The sequence below is a fragment of the Sciurus carolinensis genome, chromosome 5, assembly GCF_902686445.1.
Source record: "Sciurus carolinensis chromosome 5, mSciCar1.2, whole genome shotgun sequence".
NCBI lineage: Eukaryota > Metazoa > Chordata > Mammalia > Rodentia > Sciuridae > Sciurus > Sciurus carolinensis.
Window position 1 is genome coordinate 106,531,696 of NC_062217.1, and position 26,199 is coordinate 106,557,894.

Sequence of the window (26,199 nt, forward strand, 5' to 3'; positions counted from 1 at the left end):
AAAATTAAGTTGGGTACATAGTCATCTAACAAATTACAGGAAAACTCAAGTAAGAGTTAAGTGGAAAGAGTTTCATTCATTCATTCATTCAATAGATTGTATGTACATGTCACATTATTTTACCCATTCATCTGTCCATGAATATACTTGTTGATTCTATAATAAGGTTATTGTGAATAACAGTGCAATGAACATGGGAGTGTAGATATTTCTTCAACATCTTGATTTCAGCTCTTTTAGATATATACCTAGAAGGGAGATACTAGATCATACTGTAATTATATTTTCTAATTTGGGGAGAACCTCCATTCTGTTCTCCATAGTGCCAGCATGGCCTGCTATTTCCATCAACAGTGTGTAATTGATCCAACATGTTTATTTCTTCCATTTTGGTAACATCCATCCTAATAGTTGTAAGGTTATATCTTATTATGCTTTTGATTCATATTCTCATGATGATAATAGATATTGAGCACTTTTCACATACCTGTTATTCATTCGCATGTTTTTTTGGAGAAATGTCTATTCAAGTTTTTTGACCAGTTTGGCAGGGGTGAGGGGAGGTTGCCCTACACAAAAAGTAACTAAATATGAATTAAAAATGATTAAATATAAGGTCTGAAACCATAAAATCCAGAAAAAAGACATGGGAGTAAATGTCTTGACCTTGGTCTTGGGGATGTTTTCTTGAGTATGATAACAAAGGAACAGGCAACAGAAACACAAATAGCTAAATAGGAGTACTGCGAGCTACAAAGCTTCTGTACCACAAAGGAAAACTCAGCAAAGCAGAAAAGGTCACCACCAAAGTGAGAGAAAATATTTGCAATCCAAATATCTGAAAAGGGGCGATTTCCAAAATACGTTGGAAAGTTCTTCCACATCTTTAAAGCCTCCTTTTCTCTCCCTTACCACTGACTTTACAGAATAATTATTTTTGGAAGTATACCTAAGTTTTATAAAGCTTAATTTAAAGGAAGCGAGGTTATTATTGGGTTGGGACAGGGGATGGTGCCTGTATTTTATAATTTTATCATTACTGAGAAATTCATTATCTGACTCAAAAACACGTACAATTTTGGTACCTCTAAAAGAATACTGTCTCCTGGACACAAAGCAAAGAATATATGATTAAAACACTGATTACATTCCTATATCAAACTTGGATTCAGGCAAAATTCCCTCTGACAGCTGGCAGTGTCAAATTTTACCTCTGCCTTGTGTTTCTAGAAAAGAGTGACAGTTAAGGGGTCCTCCTACTTTTCTGTGTTCAGAGAAACCACTGACTGCAAAGAACCCAGCCTTCCCACTGTGACTTAGATAAGACTCATGGTGACTCCTGGTTTATCTATGAGGAAGACAAACACACACCTTCAGATCCCCATTCTGTGTTTCATGAGTGATTAGTTGAATTGTTTTATTACTAATGATTGATCAAATCAAATCAATATTTTATTAGCCAAAGCCAAAACCTTTTAAAAAGCCAGACAAGGAGACTAAATGGGTTAAATTTTCTCCTTCCTTGATCCCCTTAGGCTGACTCCCCCTTAGCCCAACATCTCATGCAACCTCTTCTTAAGTCCTCTCCTAAAATAGGCTGATGTCAGGGTAAAACATTCTGTAATTTACTGTCTGGTCATCTTTCTTTCTCCAAATCCAGTTCTTTCTAGCCTCCCTGAAAAAGAAAATTTCTTTCTCCCTAACCTTTGAGGTATTTGCAGAGCTTTTAGTCAGAGAATTCACCATTACCAGTCCTCCTTCCACCAGCACATTCTTTCCCCCCTCCTACAAAATCCTTTTGAATACCATCTCTTCTCTCTTAAATCTAGATTTGTCTTTATTTGACATAAAATGCAATTATAGAAATTATTACTCCATGTTTCTCTTTATTCTTCCAACATAAGTCTGTAGGACTAAAGAATATTTTTATTATACCAACTAAAGCATGTAAAATGCAAAGGATTTTCAGCAAACTCAATGTGAATCAAAATAATATTCTTTATTCCCTTTCCTGTTCCAATGTGTTATGGGCTTCATGTTTGCATCCCTCTAAACTTCACATGTCAGGGTCCTAATCCCCCATTGTGACTGTATTTGGATATGAATTCTCCCAAGAAATAATAAGGTTAAATGAGGGTCCTAAGGGTGAGCCTTGGTCTAATGTCTTTAGAAGAGACACTGGGAGCTCCCTTCTCCCTCCAGGAACCCAAAAAAGAGTACACAATGAGAAGCGTCTGTCTTCTACTCCAGGGGAGAGCACTTACCAGACATCTAACCTACTGGCACCTTGATCTTGGACTTCCACAGATTTCTAGAACTGTGAGAAAATAAAACCTCTGTTGTTAGAGATACCCAGTCTGTAACACTGTCATGGCAGTCTGAGCGGGCTAAGATGCAGTGTGAGTCAGCCAAGAGGTCCCCAAATTTCTGATTGTATTTGTCAGTTTTCTTTCAATTAATTTGTGTGAAATCTGGTCAGTGCTACTTATTTATAATTAAAAACTGTTCAAGCAAACTGTAAAATAATAATGTCTAAATCATTTCTTTTGCTGCCATAAAAATAGCAGTAACAAACAAGCCCTAACCAATTGAAGTTTTGTTCTCCCCATTAATGAAATGCCATCCTGTTTACTTTGATCCATGGGCATATAGAGTCACAAGCTACTTCAATCAGTTGTTTCTATTACACCCAAAAAATATGCTTAGGACTGGGCTATAACACAGGAATTGCATTTAATCTTCATAAAAGCCACAAAACAGGACACTATTATTTTTGTCTGACTGGTATTTATGTTCTTTCCCTGAAAACATCCTGATTTTTATTTGAAAGAAATTAACCTTGTCTCCAATAGTCACACATGGCAGGACATAAATCAGGGATCTTGTATTGCCCTAGCTCCATGTCAAAATAGACTACATGTGACCCAAATCACGTCACTCATTCTTTCAAACTTGGTTCTGGAATCAAAGACAAAGAGTTTTAAATGGTTGAAATTTCATGCAAGATATATCTTCACCAGATGAACACTGTGTATAAAACTATTCTTACAGTTCTTGCTTCTCTGGCCTTTAGAGTCTTACTTGTTATTAAACATGTCTACTTTTTTCCATTCTCTTAGTGATACTGACATCTACCATCAGCCTTCCAATATGTTTCCTTTTTCTGAAGTGAGACTGAATTTATAGCACATTGGAATTAACATTATATACTTTATAGCAATACCAAAGCACTAATCATTTTTTTAAATTGTTTCATGGCAATGTTTGTATGTTTGTCCTGGTCTTTAGTTCAATCCGTCTTTATAGTTCTTTTGAGTACATAATTTGCATTATGCTTAAAGATAAATGATTACTACATAGTTTGATAGAAATATGTAGTCTGAATAAATCAAATTAATTACTTAAATTTGCCTTGAATCAAAACTGCCAAAACTTGGAAGCAACAAAGAAGTCCTTCAGTAGGTGAATTATAAACAAACTATGGAGCATTTAGTCAGTGGAATATTATCCAGTGCTAAAAGGAAAGATCTGGTATTGCAATACCCCCTGCTTCGCTCTTTCTACTGAGGATTGCTTTAGCTATTCTGGGTTTTTTATTCCTCCAGATGAATTTCATAATTGCTTGCTCTATTTCTGTAAGGTACATCATTGGGATTTTAATTGGAATTAAATTGAATCTCTATAGCACTTTAGGTAGTATGGACATTTTGACAAAATTAATTCTGCCTATCCAAGAACATGGGAGATCTTTCCATCTTCTAATTTCTTTCTTTAGTGTTCTGTAGTTCTCATTGTAGAGGTCTTTCACATATTTTGTGAGATTGATCCCAAGTATTTTATTTTTTTCGAGGCTATTGTGAATGGGGTAGTTTTCCTAACTTCTCTTTCTGAAGATTCATCACTTATGTATAAAAATGCATTAGATTTATGAGCATTGATCTTGTAACCTGCTACTTTACTGAATTCACTTATGAGTTCTAAAAGTTTTCTGGTGGAATTTCCAGGTTGCTCTAAATATATAATCATGTCATCAGCGAACAGGGATAGTTTGAGTTCTTCTTTTCCAATTCGTATCCCTTTAATTTCTTTGGTCTCTCTAATTGCTCTGGCTAGAGTCTCAAGGACGATGTTGAATAGAAGCGGTGAAAGAGGGCATCCCTGCCTTGTTCCAGTTTTGAGGGGGAATGCTTTCAGTTTTTCACCATTTAGAATGATATTGGCCATGGGCTTAGCGTAGATGGCCTTTACAATGTTAAGGAATGTTCCCACTACCCCAATCCTTTCTAGTGTTTTGAGCATGAAGGGATGCTGTTTTTATCAAATGCTTTTTCTGCATCTACTGAAATAATCATGTGATTCTTAACTTTAAGTCTGTTGATATGGTGAATGACATTTATTGATTCCCGGATGTTGTACCAACCTTGCATCCCTGGGATAAAACCCACTTGATCATGGTGCACTATCTTTTTAATATATTTTTGTATGCAATTTGCTAAAATTTTTTTGAGAATTTTTGCATCAATGTTCATTAAGGATATTGGTCTGAAATTTTCTTTCCTCGATATGTCTCTGTCTAAGCAATAGTAACAAAAACAGCATGGTATTGGTACCAAAATAGACAGGTAGATCAATGGTACAGAATAGAGGACATGGACACAAACTCAAATAAATACAATTTTCTTGTACTAGACAAAGGTGCCAAAAATATGCAATGGAGAAAAGATAGCCTATTCAACAAATGGTGCTGGGAAAACTAGAAAACCATATGTAACAGAATGAAATTAAACCCTTATCTCTCACCCTACACAAAACTCAACTCAAAATGGATCAAGGACCTTGGAATCAGACCAGAGACCCTGCAGATTGTAGAAGAAAAAGTAGGTCCAGATCTTCAACATGTTGGCTTAGGACCAGACTTCCTCAACAGGACTCCCATAGCACAAGAAATAAAAGCAAGAATCAATAACTGGGATAGATTTAAACTAAAAAGCTTTCTCTCAGCAAAGGAAACTATCAGTAATGTGAAGAGAGAGCCTACAGAGTGGGAAAAAAATCTTTGCCAATCATACTTCAGATAGAGCGCTAATTTCCAGAATCTATAAAGAACTCAAAAAACTCTACACCAAGAATACAAATAATCCAATCAACAAATGGGCTAAGGAAATGAACAGACACTTCACAGAAGAAGACCTATAAGCAATCAACAGATATATGAAAAAATGTTCAACATCTCTAGTAATAAGAGAAATGCAAATCAAAACTACCCTAAGATTTCATCTCACCCCAATTAGAATGGCGATTATCAAGAACACAAGCAACAATAGGTGTTGGCGATGATGTGAGGAAAAAGGTACACTCATACATTGCTGGTGGGGTTCCACATTAGTGCAGCCACTCTGGAAAGCAGTATGGAGATCCCTCAGAAAGCTTGGAATGGAACCACCATTTGACCCAGCTATCCCACTCCTTGGCCTATACCCACAGGACTTAAAATCAGCATACTACAGAGATACAGCCACATCAATGTTCATTGCTGCTCAATTCACCATAGCCAGATTGTGGAACCAACCTAGATGCCCTTCAGTTGATGAATGGATAAAGAAACTGTGGCATATATATACAATGGAATATTACTCCGCCATGAAGAATGATAAAATTATGGCATTTGCAGGTAAATGGATGAAATTGTAGAATATCATGCTAAGTGAGATAAGCCAATCTCAAAAAACTAAAGGACAAATGATCTCACTGATAAGCGGATGAGGACATATAATGGGGGGTGGGAGGGGTTAGCGTTAGGGTTAGGGTTAGGTTTAGGGTTAGGGATAAGGAGGGTGGTAAGAATGGAGAAAGGAAGGACTGTATAGAGGGAAAATAGGGGTGGGAGTGGTGGGGGGGAAGGGAAAAAATAACAAAATGAATCAAACAACATTGCCCTATGTAAATTTATGATTACACAAATGGTAAGCCTTGACTCCATGTACAAATAGAGAAACAACATGTATCCCATTTGTTTACAATAATAAAAAAAAAAAAGGAAATGTGTTATCCAGACCTGACAACATGGAGCAATCTTAAACTATCACTAAGTGGAATAAATCAACTTAAAAAAGCTACATACTGTACACTTCCAACTATAGTTATCCCTCATTATCCATGGGGGACTATTTCCAAGACCCCTGTGAACATAATGTTAATGTTAATGTTAATGTTAATATACCCTTGTACAAAATGACATACTCTTTCCATATAACCCATTAATATCCTCCTATATACAGTGAAACATCTCTAGATTATTTATGATATCTAATATAATGTAAAGCTCATGTAAATATTTATTATACCACATTGTTTAGGGAATAATAACAAGAAAAAAAGTCTATACATATCCAGTAAAGAAAACGTTGGTTTTAGTTTTGATCTGCTCTTGGTTGAGTCCACAGATGTGGAACCCACCTATACAGAGAAAATTATGTACATCTTGCAAAAGACAAAACTAAGAATTAAAAAGTTGAGTACTTGCTAGGGATTGTGTGGGAGAGGAATGGATAGATGGAGCACAGAGGATATTTAGGACAGTGAAAATACTATATAATATTATAATGTGACATGTCATTTTACATTGTCTAAATCCATATAACATACAGCACCAAGAAAGAATTTAACATAAACTATGACCCTTGAATGATTATGTGTCAGTACAGGTTCAACTGTCACAAGTATACTGCTGTGATGGGAATATGCTGATAATGGAGGAGGATATGTATGTGTGGGGCATGAGACATCTGGGAAATCTCTGTATTTTCCTCTTAATTTTCCTGTGAACCTCAAACTGCTCTAAAAACAACAAAAAGTCTTTAAAAATTCAGTAAAAGTGAGCTCCTAATATTAGAAAATAATAGTGCACCAAAACATGAGACATTCTAAGTCTGGACAAGATTAATGGGAAAACTGTATGTAATAAAATATTCTGGGCAATGGGTACTTTGAAATTAAAGAAGAGAGTATTTATCATTTGGAAAGATTTTTGAGGATGAAGTTTTCCATTGCACAATGGATAGAATACATTTAATGAAATGAATTCCATGTGAAAGAAAGAACATGTTGGAAGCAGCATGCTTATAAATAGTTTGGAAAAGCCAAAAATGGTTGTGCACGCCTATAATCCCAGTGACTTGGGAGGCTGAGGCAGGAGGATCCCAAGTTCAAGGCTGGCCTCAGGAACTTAGTGAGACCCTGTCTCAAAATTAAAAAAAAGAAAAAGAAAAAAGACAAAAAAAGAAAAGAAAGAAAAATGGAGTGGGGAACATAGCTTAGTGATTAAACACCCATGGGTTCAATCCCCAGTACCACCTATGGCCCTGAAAAGAAAAAAAAAAAAAAAAAAAACAACTGTTTGGATATATGAAAAACAGTTGGGTATGGAAAATAACTAGAAATAACTTACTTTAGTTAAAGTCAGGAACAATTTCATTTACACATTACTCATTATTTATTACACATATATATTTACGATACCCACTGTATGTAAGGCACTGGTGAATAACAAAATTATCCTAACTTCAAGTTTGTATAAGCTTTGCAAGACTGGTATAAGACCACAAAAGTTTGATACTATTAGTTTTCCTTTGTGGGGTACACAGGACAGTTTTCTTACTTCTACTGCTTTTCCTTTATGCACATACAGGAAGATACTATGGTGTAATACTTTTAAAATAAGAGCATTTGTTCAAAACAGTGAAAATTCAATAATACTGTCTTTTCATCAGCAAGTACAGAGAAAAACACAACAGTGTTGACTATTTATTCCAGGTTATTTAAGTATTATGTAGATTCAGGCAGAGAAAAAAACAAATCAGAACATAATCATTACGTTTACTTTAAATCATAAATTAAAAGTGACTGACCACCAAAATAATTGCCCTGAATTTACATTCTTGGTAGCAATGTATCTATTTAAAACACAAATACTACAGTCAAATATATTACAGGATAGTGTCCCAGTACGGCAAATTTCTTCAGAACAAAGAACTGGCTTTACTTGATCTCCTAAGGAGTGAAAAACTGGGCAAAACAATTAGGATAATAATAATAATTATTGAATAAAAGTCGAATTTTAATTTAGAGTTTTTTTGTTACACTATGAATTTGTTGTTGTTGTAGGGTACTCAGGATTGAACTCAGGGGCACTCGACCACTGAGCCACATCCCAGCCCTATTTTGTATTTCATTTAGAGACAGGGTCTTACTGAGTTGCTTAGCACCTCAATTTTGCTGAGACTGACTTTGGACTTGTGATCCTCCTGCCTCAGCCTCCTGAGCTGCTGGGATTACAGACATGCCCCATGGTGCTCAACTTGTTACACTATGATTTAAAATCTTTATAACATACCCAGATTATTTATATAATTATGTCATCTTCAGAAGAATTTTGAAAAGTGAAAACTTCTAAGGAACTAGTTAGTATAGTTAATATAAGATTTTTCTTTGTTATGGGGACATTATGTAGTGTGTTGTTATATTCTAAATCATGTCAATAACAATTTTAAGCAGTTTTGTAGAATAAACTTTTAAAAATGCATAACTTTGTTTTCCTATGCAAATACCTTCATTTAAAATCAAAAACTAAGGTTGTGAATAAAAATTGGCTCACTTGTTCTTGAACCAAGTTATTTTAGGTATATATCCTTAAATTTAAATTTATAGCATTACCTCCATCTGTTCATATATACATGTATCTTCAATTGGATTCAGCCATATATTGCATTATAAGAAACTAAAGTATAAAGTCTTAATTGAAATAATTGTATAGCTGAGACAGGTATTTACTTCTGGTTGATTTAACTTTTATTTTTTACCCTAAAATTATTATAACTTCCATATTCTAAATTATCTACCCATAAGTATTAATGAAAAATAAATTGAAATTATCATTTGATGAGAATTTCTGAATTTGCATGCTCAGCTCACTCACAATAAAAATAGATCAAATTTTAAATTAGATTTACCTCCTGAAAAGAAATGTAGCAGAGAGAACCTAGTTTGCTGCTGGTCAATAGAGGTACATTCAAATTAAATCTCCACTTGTAGATATCTGTGTCTTTCTAGAAATTACATAAAGTCTCAAAGTTTTAAGTCACACCTCTGCACAATGGGGATACAAACCAAAGAGGAGAGAAAGAGATAGAGAGGGAGAGGCGGAGGAGAGACTTGCAAAAGAATTGAAGGCCCGACTATGTATTTTGGAAAACTCTATAAAACAACTGTGATTTAAATGTCATAAAAAAACATAAGAACATACATAAGAATGCCCCATTTTCATATTATGATTTCCAATTATTTTCTATATGGTGAGAGACAAAGCTCTGAAAGCTAACCTGAACTGAATGATGTGATATTTGAAGAGCATTAAACAGATTAATATTAGTTAAGTTTACCCACTCTATGTCCTTTCTGCTTCTCTTCCCAAATTTCCAGATTCTTTTTGGTAAAAAGGTAAGTATGTTATAGAGCTAAAATCTTTTCTCATGGTTTTATGTTGCATTTCACATAGAGAAATATGGATAACCACTTCTCTTAAAAATCACAGGAAAAAATATTTCTGTATAAATTTTTTTTTGTAATCACTGAGATGATTTCTAAATTCTTTTAAAATATCAGTTGCAAATCGTGTTAAATTAAAAATATCTGATCAATATATTTGTACCTTTAAGTGTTCTTTTTGAATCAAATTGATTTTTCCTCATTCTATCTCAAACTAGCCTTCAGTCCTACTGTTTTCTTAAAATATTCTCTTCAATATTTGTTAATTTTTATATGTTAATAACTATTTTTACAGGAAAAATGTGGAAAATATAAGAATATCTTCATTTTACTTAAAACTAAAAAAGTGTTTTAATTCGGTCTTCTATTAAAGTATATTTTCAACCTAGTAAAATTCTCCTTATCACTTCTTGAAAAACAACAGCAATAGATACAAGATTTCAACTTTTGTTAGAATTAAGGGCAAAATGGGAGGTAATTATTGGAAGTATTTTTGCTTGTTCATTTCTTTATTTTTTAACTTCTTGTTACTGTGTCCAAAGTTTGAATAAAAAGTGAAAATGATAGAGTAGAGATAATAATTCTAACAGAATATACCATCTAAGTATACCAGTGAAGCCTCATACTTTATTTTAATCTATTATTTTTTATGTTGTTCAGAAATCTTGGGCAAACAGCACAAATATCATTTTAGTTTTTTTCCTTATCATATCTATTAGATGGGAAATATTAGTTGAGAAAATTGATTTATTATTCTTCTATACTTTATTTCTTCCAACATAAACTGGTATAGTTTTGATTATAAGCACTCAAAAATTTGTTGATTAATGTGATGACTATTTTGGACATCAAAATAAGAAATAAACTCACTGAAACAAAAAGAACAGCTTACATGACTCTTTACTAAATAAATGGAGGAATCTTAAAAAATCTATTTGATTTTGCTTGGGTTACTTCTGCTTATAGGAAAATATGGACAAACTTGGAAAATGCAAGTGACGTAAAATAGAAAAAAATAGCTTTAAAGAATATGAGATAATATATATTAATTATAAATTTTAGATATTTTTAACAGGTGATTAATCTTTAATATAACATTTATTTATAGTATGCTAGACAATATTCCTTCAAATAACTTAACCAAGAATTTATATTAAATGAACTACTTTAACACTCATAAATAACCACTAGAAGTAAAATGTATGGAGCGCCCTTATTTAAGGCTTCTTTCATTGATGCTATTAGTTCAAAACTAAAGGATCATGCACAATGAAAATCCCTTCATATGCTACTGAACACTAAATACACATTAAATCTGTAAAATTTTTTTGCCTCAAAGATTTAAGCATTAAAGACACTACAACAGGGCTGGGGATATAGCTCAGTGGTAGAGGACTTGATTAACATAAACTGGGTTTAATTCACAGTACCATCAAAAAAGGGAAATACTACTGCAATATGCATGATTATTCATATGAAAACAAGTTTTAAAAATATAATTGTATAGTGGCTATCTTGCATTTTACAAATAATTAGTGTTTCTTATAATCAGTTAAAAGTAAACCTTTGTTTTTATAAGCAGAGGAGATTACTTCTACTTCCTGACCAAAATAGAATTAAAAGCTAAATATTTCAGAAAAAAAAAATCAATTTCCTTTGTGCTGAAACATAGAATTACCAAAGATTTGGTTAAAACTGAGTTGCATTCATCTTAAAAAAAAACAAAAAAAAACAGTGAATTTTACCTTGAATATTAAAATGCAGGATTTCATTGTTATAATAGAACTTGTGTTCTATTGCTATGATTGGCTTCAATATATTTTACAACTATTTTATCTTTACTTCAGAAAATATGATTTTTTTCACAAATTGTACTGCTGAAATGGCTATGTTCCATTACCTGATAAAAGTTAGACCATTCATAGATCAGTAGAATAGAAGGAAGGGAATAGGGGGAGGAAGGAGGAGAGGGAAAGGGAAATACTGGAAATTGAATTAAAGCAAATATTTCATACTTTTATAACTATATCAAAATGAATCTTAATGTTATGTATAACTAAAAAGAACCAATAAAACATTACAAGTAAATAAATAAAAAGTAAATTATATGGAAAAATAGCAAAGGAAAAATAGTGGTAGAGTTGTAATAAAAATAAAATATAAGCATTCTAATGTATTATGTTTAAAATCATTCAATAAAAATATGACTGATGCCAAAGAAAGATCATTCATGATAATTCTCTGCTGATGATTTCTTTCAACTATCTTTGTGCTAACTTAAAGAAAATTGCTGGTAACAGTTATAAACCACAGCTTATAAGAAAAACTATACAACTAAAGAAACTCTGAGGGTGACTGGTGGCTAGCATATTGGACAGACAACAGCTTTCCATAGTAAGCTGACCTCAAAGTCTTCCAAGTGAACTATGAGATTCTAACTCATTTTCTACTTCTTATCTGTATCTTGAATTGCTGAGCATGCTCTGACCTCCGAGTTTTTACATCTGCAATTCTCTCTTTCTTAGTGGTCATGTGAATCTAATTGCATAGTCATATGACTTTCTACCTCAGTCCATTCAGTTATCTGTTCAGATTTCATTTTATCGAAGAGGCTTTGCTTAACTAACCTCTATAAATTAGTAATACCTACCTGCAACTTATATTTACCTATATTTATATTTTATATTTGCAATTTATATTTACATGTCTTTGTTATAATTGCAGTGCCTAATATCATATTATATAATAGGTTTTAATATTGCTATTTTATTGACTGTTTTCTTGCAAGAGAATATAAACTCCATGTAATCTTTGTTCTCTGCTTAAATCTAAGTGCTTACAACTATGAGCTAATTTTTTATGAGTAAATTCCCAGCTTTATGTCATGAATATTAGTACACTCAAAGAATTTAATTTACTATCCAAGACTTCTTAGCTAATCATTGGTGTACTGCAGCTTAAGTGTATGTCCTACAAATTCAAACTGAATTTAAGAAAATGTAAGTAATGAATTTATCTTTTACTGTTTCATAGATTTGCCTGTCAAGAGACATCTGAATTCTCATCCTAAAAATATGTAGTTTGGCTAGATTTCCAAAATATGTTTTGTAACTTTAATTCCAGGAACTATAAATTGATTACACAGACACATTTCAGGTGCTATATAAATATTTCATGGAGATGAGGTGGTTGCACTTTAAATCAATAACTGCTTCAATAAAGTCCTACTAAAATTGAATTTTCATATTGTATTTAGAAAGTAAGAGAAGCACTGGAGCAAATTCTGAGAACTAAATTACTGGTTCAGATTTGTATATTTCAAAATATCTTTTATATAGAGTCTTAGAATTTAAGTTTTAGAACCCCAATCATTATTATTAATTATTATTAACTTTATTAATTTGAACTTAAGGTGAAAGAGAAGAAGAAATGAAGAAAACAGGAGATGAAAACACTTTTTAGTTTCTTCTCTGGATTCTTATTTTTAATTACTTGTTTATATTAAATTTTCCCTACTCTTATCCTCACAGCTGTTGCCTCTATGACTTAATCTCAAGAATTTTTATATATGAAAAACACAAGGCTCCAAACAGATAAATTCTAAGATCAACCTGAGATACTGCAGATGTGCAAGGCAATCCATAGGGTGACTAGGGTAACATACTTACCCTGAAAATTAATCTAATTAAAAATGGATGTTTCACCAGGTTTTGTGGTGCACACCTGTAATCCCAGTGACTTAAAGACTGAGGCAAGAGGATTGCAAATTCGATGGCAGTCTCATCAACTTAGCAAGACCTTGTCTCAAAATGTAGCTCAGTGGTAAAGAACTCCTGGTTTCAATCCCCAGTCAAAACAAAAACAAAAACAAAAACAGATGTTACATGGAGATTTGGCCAATTTTATAAGCATAACATAACAAAAATTTATTGGAACCATTTAAACTCATTCCAGAGAAATGTGGAACTAATCATTATCACCATTGTAGCAGCCAAGATTTAATCTAAGCATTATAGTTTCCAGGTACTGTGCTGTTAACCATCAACATATACTAGTCTTGTTTGCAAAACATTTTCCATCATGAAGTGGATATATCAGGTCATTAAGCTTTCCTTTCATCAACTCTTTCAATTTCATAATAATTTAGGCTTATCAAGGAAATCTTAGACTATGTTTTGACCTTGAATATGGGTCTATCTAAAGGAAAAAAGTAAAAGTGATAATCTCATGTAATTCAAAATTTCCACTTCATTTATGACAGAAATGTCTCATGGAAAATAAAGAAAGTGGCTTTGATGATGAAATGACTTGTCATCTACAAATGTCCATAGGGAATGAACATGTTAATTAGTGTGGTCACTGGAACAATAAATTCTTATATTTAATTAACTAATTGGCACTGTGTCCTACATGTGTTATGTTCATATTTTTATGACTCACCCTTTGGTACTGATAGGATGAGCATGTAGGGATTCACACTGCTAAATCATGTCCAAAAGTTCCCATCTCTACTGTTTTCATCAACTAATGTAGCTTTCAAAAAGTGGTCAATATATTCCTTCTTAAGAAAAATATAAAATTACATAGATTAAAAAAATCTACAAAGAGGAATCAGAAATGAAAAGGACAATCCCTTTAACAATTAGTGAGAGAAAAACTGAATATCTACATATAAAAGAATATACCATATATAAAAACTAACTCAAAATGAATTAAAGACCTAAAGTAAGACCTAAAGCTATAAAATGCCAGAAAAGAACATTTGAAAATAGTTACATACTATTACATTTGGTAATGATTTGTTGGACATGATACGAATAGCACAATCTACAAAAGCGAAAACAAACAAATGGGATGAAATCAAATTTAAAAACTTTTTTTCACTATAGGACCCAACCAACAGAGTAAAAAGGTAACCTATGAAATCTTAGAAAAAGCTACAAATCATATGTCTGGTGAGGAGTTAATATTAGAATATGTGAAGAACTTTTTCCACAGCCTAACTACAAAAAAATCAAATAAGCCCATTGAAAATAGTCAAACAACTCAGACATTTCTCCAAAAATGATATACAAACAGCTAACAGCATACAAAAAGATGCTCAATGTCATTATTCATCAGAAAAATTGAAATGAAAACCAATATATGACCTTGAACCTGATATGATGGTTACTACCAATGAAATTAAGAGAAAAAGAGCAATCATTGCTAGGAATGTGGAGTAGTACAAAGCTTTGTGCACTCTTGGTGTAAAATGATACAAATATCATAGAACAGTATTATGTTCTTTAAAAATTTTAGTGAAGTAGAACTCCTATATATTCCAAAAATTTCACCTGTGTGTATATATCCAAAAATAAAAAATGAAAGCAGGTCTACAAGAGATATTTGTATAACTAAGTTCATAGCAGCAGTATTCACAATATCTGTGAAGTAGAACCAACCCAAATATTCATCAAGGGATGAATGGCTAAACAAAATGTAGTAGGCATATATAATGGAATACAATTTAGCCTTAAAAAGGAGATAGAACTTGTGGGTGTGTTATACCATGGATGAACTTTGATGCTATTACGTTAAGTGAAATAAGCTAATTACAAAAGGAGAGAGATTGCACTATTCCATTTACATGATATATTTAAAGTCATCACATTTATTGATATAGGAAGCAAAATGGTAGGACAAGGGGAGGAGATCTAATGCTTAATGTTTAAATTTCAGTTCCACAAGATAAAAAACATCTGGGAATCTGTTTAACAACAGTGTGTGTGTGTGTGTGTGTATATATATATATATATACACACATATCTGTATATGTGTATGTATATGTATGTATATACATATATATGTATGTATATGTACATATGAATATATGTATATATATTTAACTATACAGAATTATAAATTTTTAAATATTAAGAGGGCAAAATTTATTATGTGAACTTTTTAGAACAATAAAAAAAAGGAATGAGGCAAATATGTGCCTTTTGTGTTTAATATACTGACAAAGATATATTTAATACTGTCAAGATCATTCAAAGAGGGCTGTGGGTGTACCTCAGTGCACAGTGCTTGCTTAGCATGTGCAGAGTCCTGGGTTCCATCACCAGTATTGAAAATAATTATCATCAGTGTAGGATGTCTTTATTCCAGTTTTCAAGATAAGAAAGTATAGATCCAAGTATTAAGTGCTTTGCCCATTTATAACAGGATTGAATATATATTTTTGAATTCATAAACTTTGCTCCATTACAGAGCTAAGTCCTTTTTTAAAAATATTAAAAAACTTGACATTCTACATAAACTGCCCTTTATGTAAAATCCCACTTATATAAAAAGTTTAACATTCATTGGATTTTCATAATTTTCACACTCCTAGATATATAATTTAGTTCTCAACAATCTTATAGACTTTATTAATTCTTATTGACAAAAGGTGAAACTGAGGTCTGAAAGAATTAGTTGTTTAAGTCTGTAACAAATCAGTCATAGGAAGTTGAAGCTCCTTTTGCAATAGTACAATTATCTGAAGACCTAAAACAATTTTTTCTTATTCAGATGATCATATCCACCCAACATTATCAAGTCTTACAAAGCTCCATGAAATTGTACTTTTGTTTTTGATTTTCAATTTCAGTTTAATTAAATATAAAGAAAAGGCATGATGATTTTGTTTGTACCAGATACCCATTAAATAGAGTGTATTATGTTCCTACTATATAACTGTAGTAACAGTGATAAAGAGAAATTTCCTACCTACATAAAGATTTTATACTAGTGGGAAAATGACATATTTACCAAAATTTTAAATAATACTTCGAAAAGAAATAAAACAGAACAAAGAGAGTACCATCTGAAAGCAACAGAACACATACACACAAACACACAAATAAATGCCAAAAATGAGAATTACAAAATGATGTCAGACTCTATTAGGATAGTTGAAATGAAATAGTAAAGATATTTTAATAATGTGTGATAGTATCAAATTAGATAACAGCAGCCTAATAAATAATGGCAACTAAAACTGAGTCAACAACATGTTTGGCCACTTAATGTCCAAAGTTAACAAAGCATAAAATCACGCTACATGTTTTAGATAACTAAGAACACATGTTGGTCAAAATTAGGTTTAGCCTGATTTTTAAAGAATAATCTCTAGCAATTTAGACACACTAGTTTGAAGAATAACGTTTTCTGTACTGCTGGATTGTTAACATATGAATTTTATTTTTTATATAATCTGGGATTGCAAAATTAAGCATATATTAAATCATGGATGTAATGATTTCTTATTTTCAGTCTTTTAAGTTTGGTTGCTGTAGTATTCAAATCATTCTGAATAACAAAATCTTCTCAAACCTAACTTTTATTGGTATTTTGAAGATACTATCAAAATATTTACATATTTCCAATGAAGTTACATTGACTGAGAAAAGAGTAATCTAACCTATAATAAGAAACTGTTTTAAAAGTTGCCTTTAATATGAATAACATAATAATTAAAATATCTTAATAGAAATAAAATCAGTCATGTGAAAATAAATATATAAGAAAATAAAACCCATTACTCTGTAAGATCTTCTATCTTTTTTTCCACTAAAGTAGGGGGCACATTGGAAACAATGACTTGCATATCCAGCTGATTGACTACAGAGACCTGAAAAAAGAAGAAAAAGAACTCATTTAGTTTTTACTCAAAAATTCAACACAATCTTCAGAAGAGAATAATTTCATGTTGCCATCTACTTTTTATATATAGGGTCCAACTTCTCTACCTATAGTTGCCCATAGATGCCTTATCAGGGAATCACAGAGGCATAGAGCTATAGCAATTACTTAGTTAACTTAAGTGAAGTAGCCAAAATACAAGACAATGGGGAGAAGTGGAAGTGTTGCAAGTTAGAGTGCACACAACTCCTTTGAAGAGCTCAGCTACCATTTAATTCTACTGAATATTACCACATAGAAAGAAAATTCCAGATTTACTGAATCTTTCAGTTAGTTAGGAGAAGAAGAAATCCAAACTCTTATGGAAAATGTTTGCAAACAATTAAAAACACTTCTAACCATTGTTCGAGCCTAATACATCAGGTCTGAAGACTACATATTAAAGGGATCTGTTGGTTTATCACCTATGCACAAGCCATTAACATTGGCAGTTTGACCTCTGTACCCCTAATTCATTATAACTATCTGGACCCAAATGCCTAAAGTATACTTAAACAAATCAGTCTTGATTATTTATAAAAATCATATAACATCATTAGATAAATTGATTATCACCGTTTTTATGTAACTTTATCTTTTCTTATTGGTCCTGAGTAAAGAGAAAGAAGTTTCATAAAAGCCTTTTCAAATTATTTTTGAGCTAGGCGAGGTAGTGCATGCCTGTGATCCCAGCAACTAGGTAGGCTGAGGCAGGAGTATCGTGAGTTCTTCTGAAGTGATGAGCAACTCAATGAGACCCTGTCTCTAAATAAAATACAAAATAGGGCTGGGGATGTGGATTAATGGTTGAGTACCCCTGAGTTCAATCCCCAGTACCCACCCCTAAATAAATTATTTTTGGGTTTTAGCAGAAAAAACATGGACTATCTCTAGATGTATGTATATGAAACTTGCAAAGTTGTCTCTTTCCTTCCTTCCTCACGCACTCTCTCTCTCTCTCTTTCTCTCTTTTTAGTATTAGAGAATGAAAAGTGGGAAAAAAATCTAGCAAAAGAGAAATAGTCTGAAAAAGTAACAGTCATAAGGTTTTATTTAAACAATAAATAAAAGCACCAGATTTCATTCTCTTTCTCCAGCACCTCCCATCATCTCCTATAACAGCCCTCTCCCCTTGACTCAGAAGTTCTGGAATCAAGGCCTCAGGGATGAGGAGCTATCCCAGTGTATCGGTGCTGAAATAGTTCCTACTTCCAACTACTAGTGGGAGGAGTCTCAGAGGTGATAACATAGTAGTTATTGACAGGCAAAGCAATGAAGAACTTAAGCAGTATATTGAAAGGAGGATAGAGAATAAGGGTAATCATTCTTTATTTCTGGTTCCTTCAATACAAGGCTGACATTGCTATCTGTCCTGCTAGATGTGTCTCTCTTTACAGATCTATCCCTGTTCCTGATAAACATGTTTCCCTATCAGCTTTCAGACCCTGCATAAAATATATAAAATGCATATTTGATAATATGCAGTATGGACTGGTTAACTGTTCACGTAGTTATTTCTGTTTTCCTCTTGGAAACCTTGTAAAAATAGATTTCCTGGACTCCCATGTTGGTTAGTAGAGACATATGATCAAGTTTGTGCCAACGTAAAAACAGAGGAAGGGAAATATTAATGTTCTTAGACTTCTTTCATCTGTGAAAAATTGTCTCCAAATCTTCATTAGAAGGAATAGAGAAGGGGGGAAATTCACAAGGGGAGGAGTTTAAGTCTCCAAACTTTCCTTCGTTGAAGAGCTTTCAAGGACACTAGTCAAACATGTATAATATCATTGTTATGTCATGTGAGAGAAAAAGAGTGTCTGTTGGGTTAAACCACTGAAATTTTGGACTATTTATTACATAATTACTCTACCAGCTCAAATATCCAAAGTACTATTACCACATTGTTGGTAGAATCTTACTAATTATAGAGCAATAAAAATTAGAATGTTCAATATATGTGGGTGCAAGAAAGCTGCAGCCTTTCTCTGTGTGTGTTCTAATATTCAGCAACTGATTTATTAAAAAATAGTTATAATGCAATCAATTTATATGTTAGGGACTTTATTTGGAAGCAAAATTGGCCTGCCACATATAAATAACTATCATTGGTCTTTTAAGAACAGTCAATGATTTTGCTGCATTCTGGAGAAATAACTTATTCAAAGAGGTGTTAAGTTTATTGGTAAACTTTTGAACTAAATTCTGACTGAATCAATGATAAAAAGTAAGTAACATTTCAGGTTCTCAGAAATATGTACAGAATAAGTTCATAATTTTTCAAAAGTATTCTCTGATTTTGACAAATTCTGACATGATTTTGTATTTTTAAGATATAAGAGGACTATAATGGGTATGGTGGCATACTCCTGTCATCTCAGTGACTCAGGAGGCCTGAAGCAAGAGGATCATAAGTTCAAGACCAACCTCAACAACTTAGACAGATCCTGTCTCAAAAAATAAATACATAAATAAATAAAGAGGACTTGGGGTCTTAGTGATTAAGCACCCCTGGCTATTTCCATAACCAAAAATATAACTAAATAAATGGGAAAATAAACATTTCTGTTAAATTAATAAAAATTAGTCTACATTTAACTACAAAAGTATTGTCTCAAGATTACTTCTAAAACTGTTCCTTTCCCATGATAACTTCTATGAAGATATTTTCAGAAATTCCTAAGAATCACTTATACCATAATTTTATTTTTAAAACTTTTTTTCATTTGGCAGTGCTGGGGATTCAACCCAGGACCTTGAAATAAAACAAAAGCCTACATCATAATTGTAAAAATATCCTAAAAAATTCCTTAATTCAGCTCTATATAGGTTGATTACGTATTTTATTTCTAAGTCCTATTACTTCTTCCCTCATAAGTCTTCTATATTTGATTTCCCTTTCTCGATCACATAAAAGTTAGACACTGCCATCTGATACAAATACAACATAACTCATAAACAACTGACATATATGTAACTTTCAATTTTATGGCATCCACATTGAAAGATAAAAATTGGCAAAAATTGTTTCAATATTTTTATTCCAATATTTTAAAGATTAATGTAATCTCAATATATGTTCAATATAAAACACCTTATTAAGGAGATAATTTACATTTTTTTTCACCTTAAGTCTTTGAATGCCAGTGTGCATTTCATACTTACAGCACATCTGTTGGTGACCAGGTGATTTCCAGTGTTCAGTAGCTACATTTGACTGATAGCTAGTATGTTGGACAATCCAGCTACAGATACACTCATCACTTCCTGCTTGAACTGGTCACTGTCCCTATTAAATGATCTCTGCTATACACTCACTTTTCATGAAGTGAAAGTAATAACCATGTATTTCAGATAACCATGTATTTTCTTCTTTGATATTACACCAGAACTCAAGTTATAATTTCTACAAGGATAGGTTTGATGTGATATCTAAAGCCATGTTTAGAAACATTTTTAGTAATCTGAAAATTCATTTATCTTTCTTGTAATTTGAATTTATTTTTTACCAATGAATTAGTTTTCAATGTCTTTCTTGATCAGTTAGAAAATATTGGTTCAGATTATTGTCAGATTTTTCAAATGGTACCATACTTCATTACATAACATCAAGAAATATTATTTACTATTATCATTGATCTCATTAGTTAATATTTAAACAATGGGAAACTGTCATTTCCCAGTGTTAGATATAAGCTTTCCAATATTCTAATTTGTGCTGAAAAGTCTCAGTGTTTTCATTAGCAATAAATATTATCATTTGCTTTCTCAAAATGACATGCTTACAGCATTCACTTTTGTGTTCATGTCTACCAAATAGGTTTAAATGAACATATTTTGTCTTTGAGTTAAGGAATTCATGGGAATAAACATAGGGAATACAAATCTATGAAAGGAGCAAGGTAGTTTGAATCAGGTTTAATGGTGGAGTCATAGAAATATACTTATGGGTGCTTTAATTTTATCTTTATGAAACAGGATGCTACTCCGTTAAGTAACAATGAGAAAGCTGAATGTACTGGATCATTGGGAACAGAAAAGATTTTCTAGGACATTGGGAGTGAATGGTCCAAGAAATACAGAATGAATGTTGGAAAAACAAATGAAACTAATTATACAACTGTTTCTTTTTTGCAGGTAAAATCAGTATGGGAAGAGGTCTGGGGAAAGTAGAGAGATGAAATTAACTGGAGTCACAGTTTTGCTACATGAGTGTAATATTAGTAATGGTGGTATGATTGTCAACTTGACTGGATTGAGTGATGCCTAGATAATTGGTAAAGTGTTACTTTGAAGTGCTCGTGTGAGAATGTTTCCAGAGAAGACTGGAGTGCAGGTAGTGAACTGAATGGTTGAGCTCTCACCTGACTGAAGACTGTGCTACAGAGTTGGCTGCTGCCCTAGAGGTAACAATGCAACACAAGGAAGGAAAATATTCTCTCTTTTTGGTTTTTCCTTTCTGAGTGGCCATATTTTCTGCTGCCCTTGGACACAGACTATAGCGCCTTTGACCTCTAGGATCTCTAAGGCCATCAGCTTTAGATCGTTAGCTACATCATCAGGCTTGCCAGTTGTCAGGCTCCTGGCTTCTTAGACTGAACCATGCTACCAAACTTCTCTATTTCTTCCATTTTCAGATGGATACTGTGAAACTTTTCAGCTTTGTGACTGAGTCAATCTAGTAAATTCACTAGTTCTGTTTATCTGGAAAACCATGAATAATATAAAGAGAAAGGAAGTTAAATTTTTATATTAGCACACTTATTATAATTGAAAATGTACCCTAAAGCTTGTAAGCAAGAAAGGAGAACATCAGGGTTTCTCAACAGAAACATGATGGAGAGTAAATATATTATCAGCTAACTGGATTAAAGGTTCTTGTAGTGACAAAAGAGTGATAAATTTAAAAATCAAAGTCAAAATAGGCCATACTTCCAACTCAGTAGCAATTACACAGGATATGTGAATTAGTGTTAAATATATTGAATAAAAATTAGTATCAAACTGTTTGGAAATGATCTACCATTGAACTTGTGCACAGCCTAAGAGAAAGTCAGAAGATTAATATTACTGACTATTGGCAAAATAACTTAGACAAGGTTTATCAATACCATTAACGGGAATTTTGATAAAGCAAGGAAATTACAGCTATTAGAACATAAATTGCTACAAAATATTTTATTGTTGTTTTCTTAATTACAAAAGGCTTGATGTTAAAAATGTAAATGAAAATTAATGATATTTATGTTTTAGAGAACTGTTTTAAACTATTCCTGAAAATATTATGAGCTGAAAATACTATCCCCTGGATAGTAGTGCGTGTAATTTCTTTCTTTCTTTTTTCTTTCTTTCTGTTTGGTACCAGAGACTGAACCCAGGAGCACTTAACCACTGAGCCACCTTCCCCAGTGCTTTTTATACTTTATTTTGAGACACAGTCTAAGTTGCTTAGGACCTTACTAAATTGCCGAGAATGACTTTCAACTCCTGATCCTCCTGCTTCAGCCTTCCAAGTCAATGCCACTTGCCCAGCTGTGTGTAATTTCTTTATCTGAAGTTTCATTTACTTACAAGTACATCTGCTTTTCCACTCAGTCCCTTCCCATAGTTGTCAGTTGCAATAACTTGAAACTTGAAGTAGGATCTTCTCATATTATGGAAGAGCATAGCAGTCTTGATGAGTCCTGTGTATGTTTCCACCACAAACCCTTCTTTGCCCTCTTTAATTGGAGGTATTATGAGTCTGTATGCCATAGCACTATAATTACCAGTATCTTTATCGGTAGCCTAGGAGAGAAAAAAATAGATTATAAATTGACAGAAAAAAATATTCCTTACTGCAGGGTCTATTTCTCTTGTTACAATTGTTGTACTATTACAATAAAGCTATCCTAAAATTCCTTTTTTTTTTGAATATTATTATGTATACTTATGTACTTTGCATCCATGGTGTTAAATGGTTATTATGAGAATGAGAATGATTATTGAAATGTGAATACAAAGTATATAGACAGTAAAGGAGGAAATGAGTTAAATTTTTTGACTGATATGCCTGATAAGTTCAACAAAGGGTGGGTCTGGTTGTTTACCTGAAGATTGTCTTAGTGTAATGGGCATACCACATGAATTTTAAAAAATCTAGCATGTAGCCTCAAGGGGGTAAATGTAAAAGACTGTACAAAATATTAAAATAACAGTAAGGTAAATCAAAGTTCAAAGTTTTTAACAAATTTGGGAATGCATAAAATGATCTCAATGAGTTGATGCTATAAGTACAGAAGCAGAAGGTTAACAACTAATCCAATTTCTTTCTTAATCATTTTGTATCCTGATTGACCAGGTTTTGTTATTAGTGGTAGGTGACTAAAAATCTATGTTTAAGTTTCTTACCATTTAGAATTAAAAAAGATTAAGTATTTGCTTGAATTTCTTTTCTATTTCTTTATAAATACAGTTGTGACCATAACATATAAGTTGGTTCTATGGCTCCTAATTAAGGGACATTTTTCAGAATGTAATATTCAAAGTTATTTAAAAGTGAAATATTTGAAAAAATTGTGAAGAAGAGAGTTTTAGAAAAATTACACAAGACTATATATACATTATTCATGATACTAGGTATATGTTATGTATTTTCACTTATAATCATTATTTTTTTCCATTGTATAGCTAATCTTATTTCTATTTCTATTAATGCTATTATCATTAAATATCATAGTAAACATTTGCATTGTAATGCTAAGAATTTTACAGAAACATTTAATAATAAGATAAATCTCTCTGAGGAGGTTACTGTTTTAATTATGTAAATTTGTGTTGCCCAAATGAACTCTGGATGATAGAAATGTTCTAAATCTACCCCATATGACAATAGACACTAGCAATGCATGGCTACTATATTCTTTAAATGAGGCTGATGTAGCTAAGTAAATTAAATTTTAATTTGATATAATTTTAATTAAATTTCAATAGCCAAGGAATATATAAGTGGTAATGTTGGGATACAAATAATTAAATTAGTGAATAATAGCAAAACTATATTAATATAGTTTTAGTCAAGGTAATACTATACTATTAATATAGTATAGTCAAGGTATAGCATGACCTTGACTCACTTTCAAATTTTTTGCACACACACACACACACACACACACACACATGAATCATTTAAAATATTTCACTTCAGAATCAAATATTTTCTAAGGAGTTAATATTCTCAGCTTTAGAAGAGGGCTCAGACTACCAGCTAATCTCTTTATGGTGTGTATGGTTTGCATCATAGTAGAGTTGTTTTGGCAGTGGAGTAATGGTTATTAGATTTCCACATCGCTTCATCTTCTCACTTAAATGGAACAAAAAAGCGCATAGAGGAAAAAAGTTACTAGTTTTTCTTTTCATGCCTTGACTCACAAGTTTCTTTTTAATTTAACAAACTACAGAATAAAAACTAAAAATCATATTCCCAACTAAAATTAAAGTCCAAATCTAAAACCAGTAGTCAAAGACATTCCTGTACTATGAGCAAATTTATTACTAATGCCAAAGCAGCCAAAAATTTGGTGGTATTTTATCTTTTAACTTCTGATTAACATAGGAATTATACCTGGAACAAACTATTGTTAATGTAAACTTAGAGGTGCAAAAAACATTAAAAAGTGTACAAATTATAAGTGTACAGTTCAATAGAGTTTTGCAAAATATGCATCTGTGTGACCAGCATCTGCATCAGGAGATTGAACATCACCAATGTTCAGAATATACTCTGACCATTCTAGGTCTACCCACCTCCCTTGGGGAAACTGCTGTCCTTTCCTTGGGTCATTGATTAGTCATGTGTATTTTCGAAATTTATACTAATGGATCTATAGAATATGTTCTATTTTATGTCTAAATTCTTTCATTAAATTTTATGTTGTGAGATTCTGAGCCTTTTTATATTATAATAAATGCTGCATAACAATGAGATCACATTAGAAAAGAAAAAATGGTTACCATAAAATCATAGTGATTGCTTGGTACATTAAACTACTTTACACAGTTCCCACTGATTAACTTCCAATTTCAATAAACAAATTCACTTGATAATATTCCTAATTCATTAAATTATGATAACTACAAAATAGCCATATTTCATCTTAAAACATTAAAGTGCTTTTTGTAACATGCCTTTTCTAAAACAAATAATCATTTAATGTAAAAGTTTAGATGTGGAATTAGTCATTTTAGTTCAGAAATATTTAGGATCTTTTAAATAACTTTTCATGGTATATTTGGAGAAATTAGTAAAAAAGAGACAAAATTTTAAAAATCATGTTTATTAGCCTTCTTAAGTATGAAACTCTATTGACAGATGTATATTGTGCAATAATGACCCCACTTTAACTTCTGTTTCTTTAAATGGGCATGACACTCTTTGGAATATACATGATCTCCATCCTGAAATGATTTTGAGAATAATTGCCAGGATCATTAACATTTTTCAAATTTCTCCCCTCTCTCTCAAGTTTGCATAATTGAATACCTGTAAGGAAAAGAGTGAATCATGAAAATTTCAGTGAATGCAGTAATTATGAACAATTGAGGGGATGTTCAAATTTGAGTCAACTCAATTTATGACAAATACATGATTTAGGATCTCAATCTATCTATGAGATCTAATTCTGACTGATAGGAGTGCATACATTATAATTACACAAAATTAACACCAAAATGTTCTTTTCATGAAGTAAATGGCAAGATATACATTAAATATCAATATAAAATACAAAAATATCAATATAGAATTCAGAGCACAATTTAAAATTTGGGTTAGGATGTACAAAGTCAGTGAGACTTTTAGTGGTATATTCTATCAATTTACTTTCTAATTCAATTGAAGTAGAAATATTTGTTTACCTTTGTATTGTGTTTTGGAGTGACATGGACTCCAAAGTCATATGTAACTTTGAA

General features: G+C 32.1%; 1 protein-coding gene across 1 annotated transcript in view; it reads right to left on the bottom strand.

The window, feature by feature from the left end:
* Pcdh15 (protocadherin related 15) overlaps positions 1–26,199 on the bottom strand; it is a 942,952-nt gene that overhangs the window by 38,203 nt on the left and 878,550 nt on the right. The window contains 2 exon segments of the mRNA XM_047552806.1: positions 17,115–17,203; positions 22,822–23,037. Coding sequence (XP_047408762.1) covers positions 17,115–17,203; positions 22,822–23,037 — 305 coding nt within the window.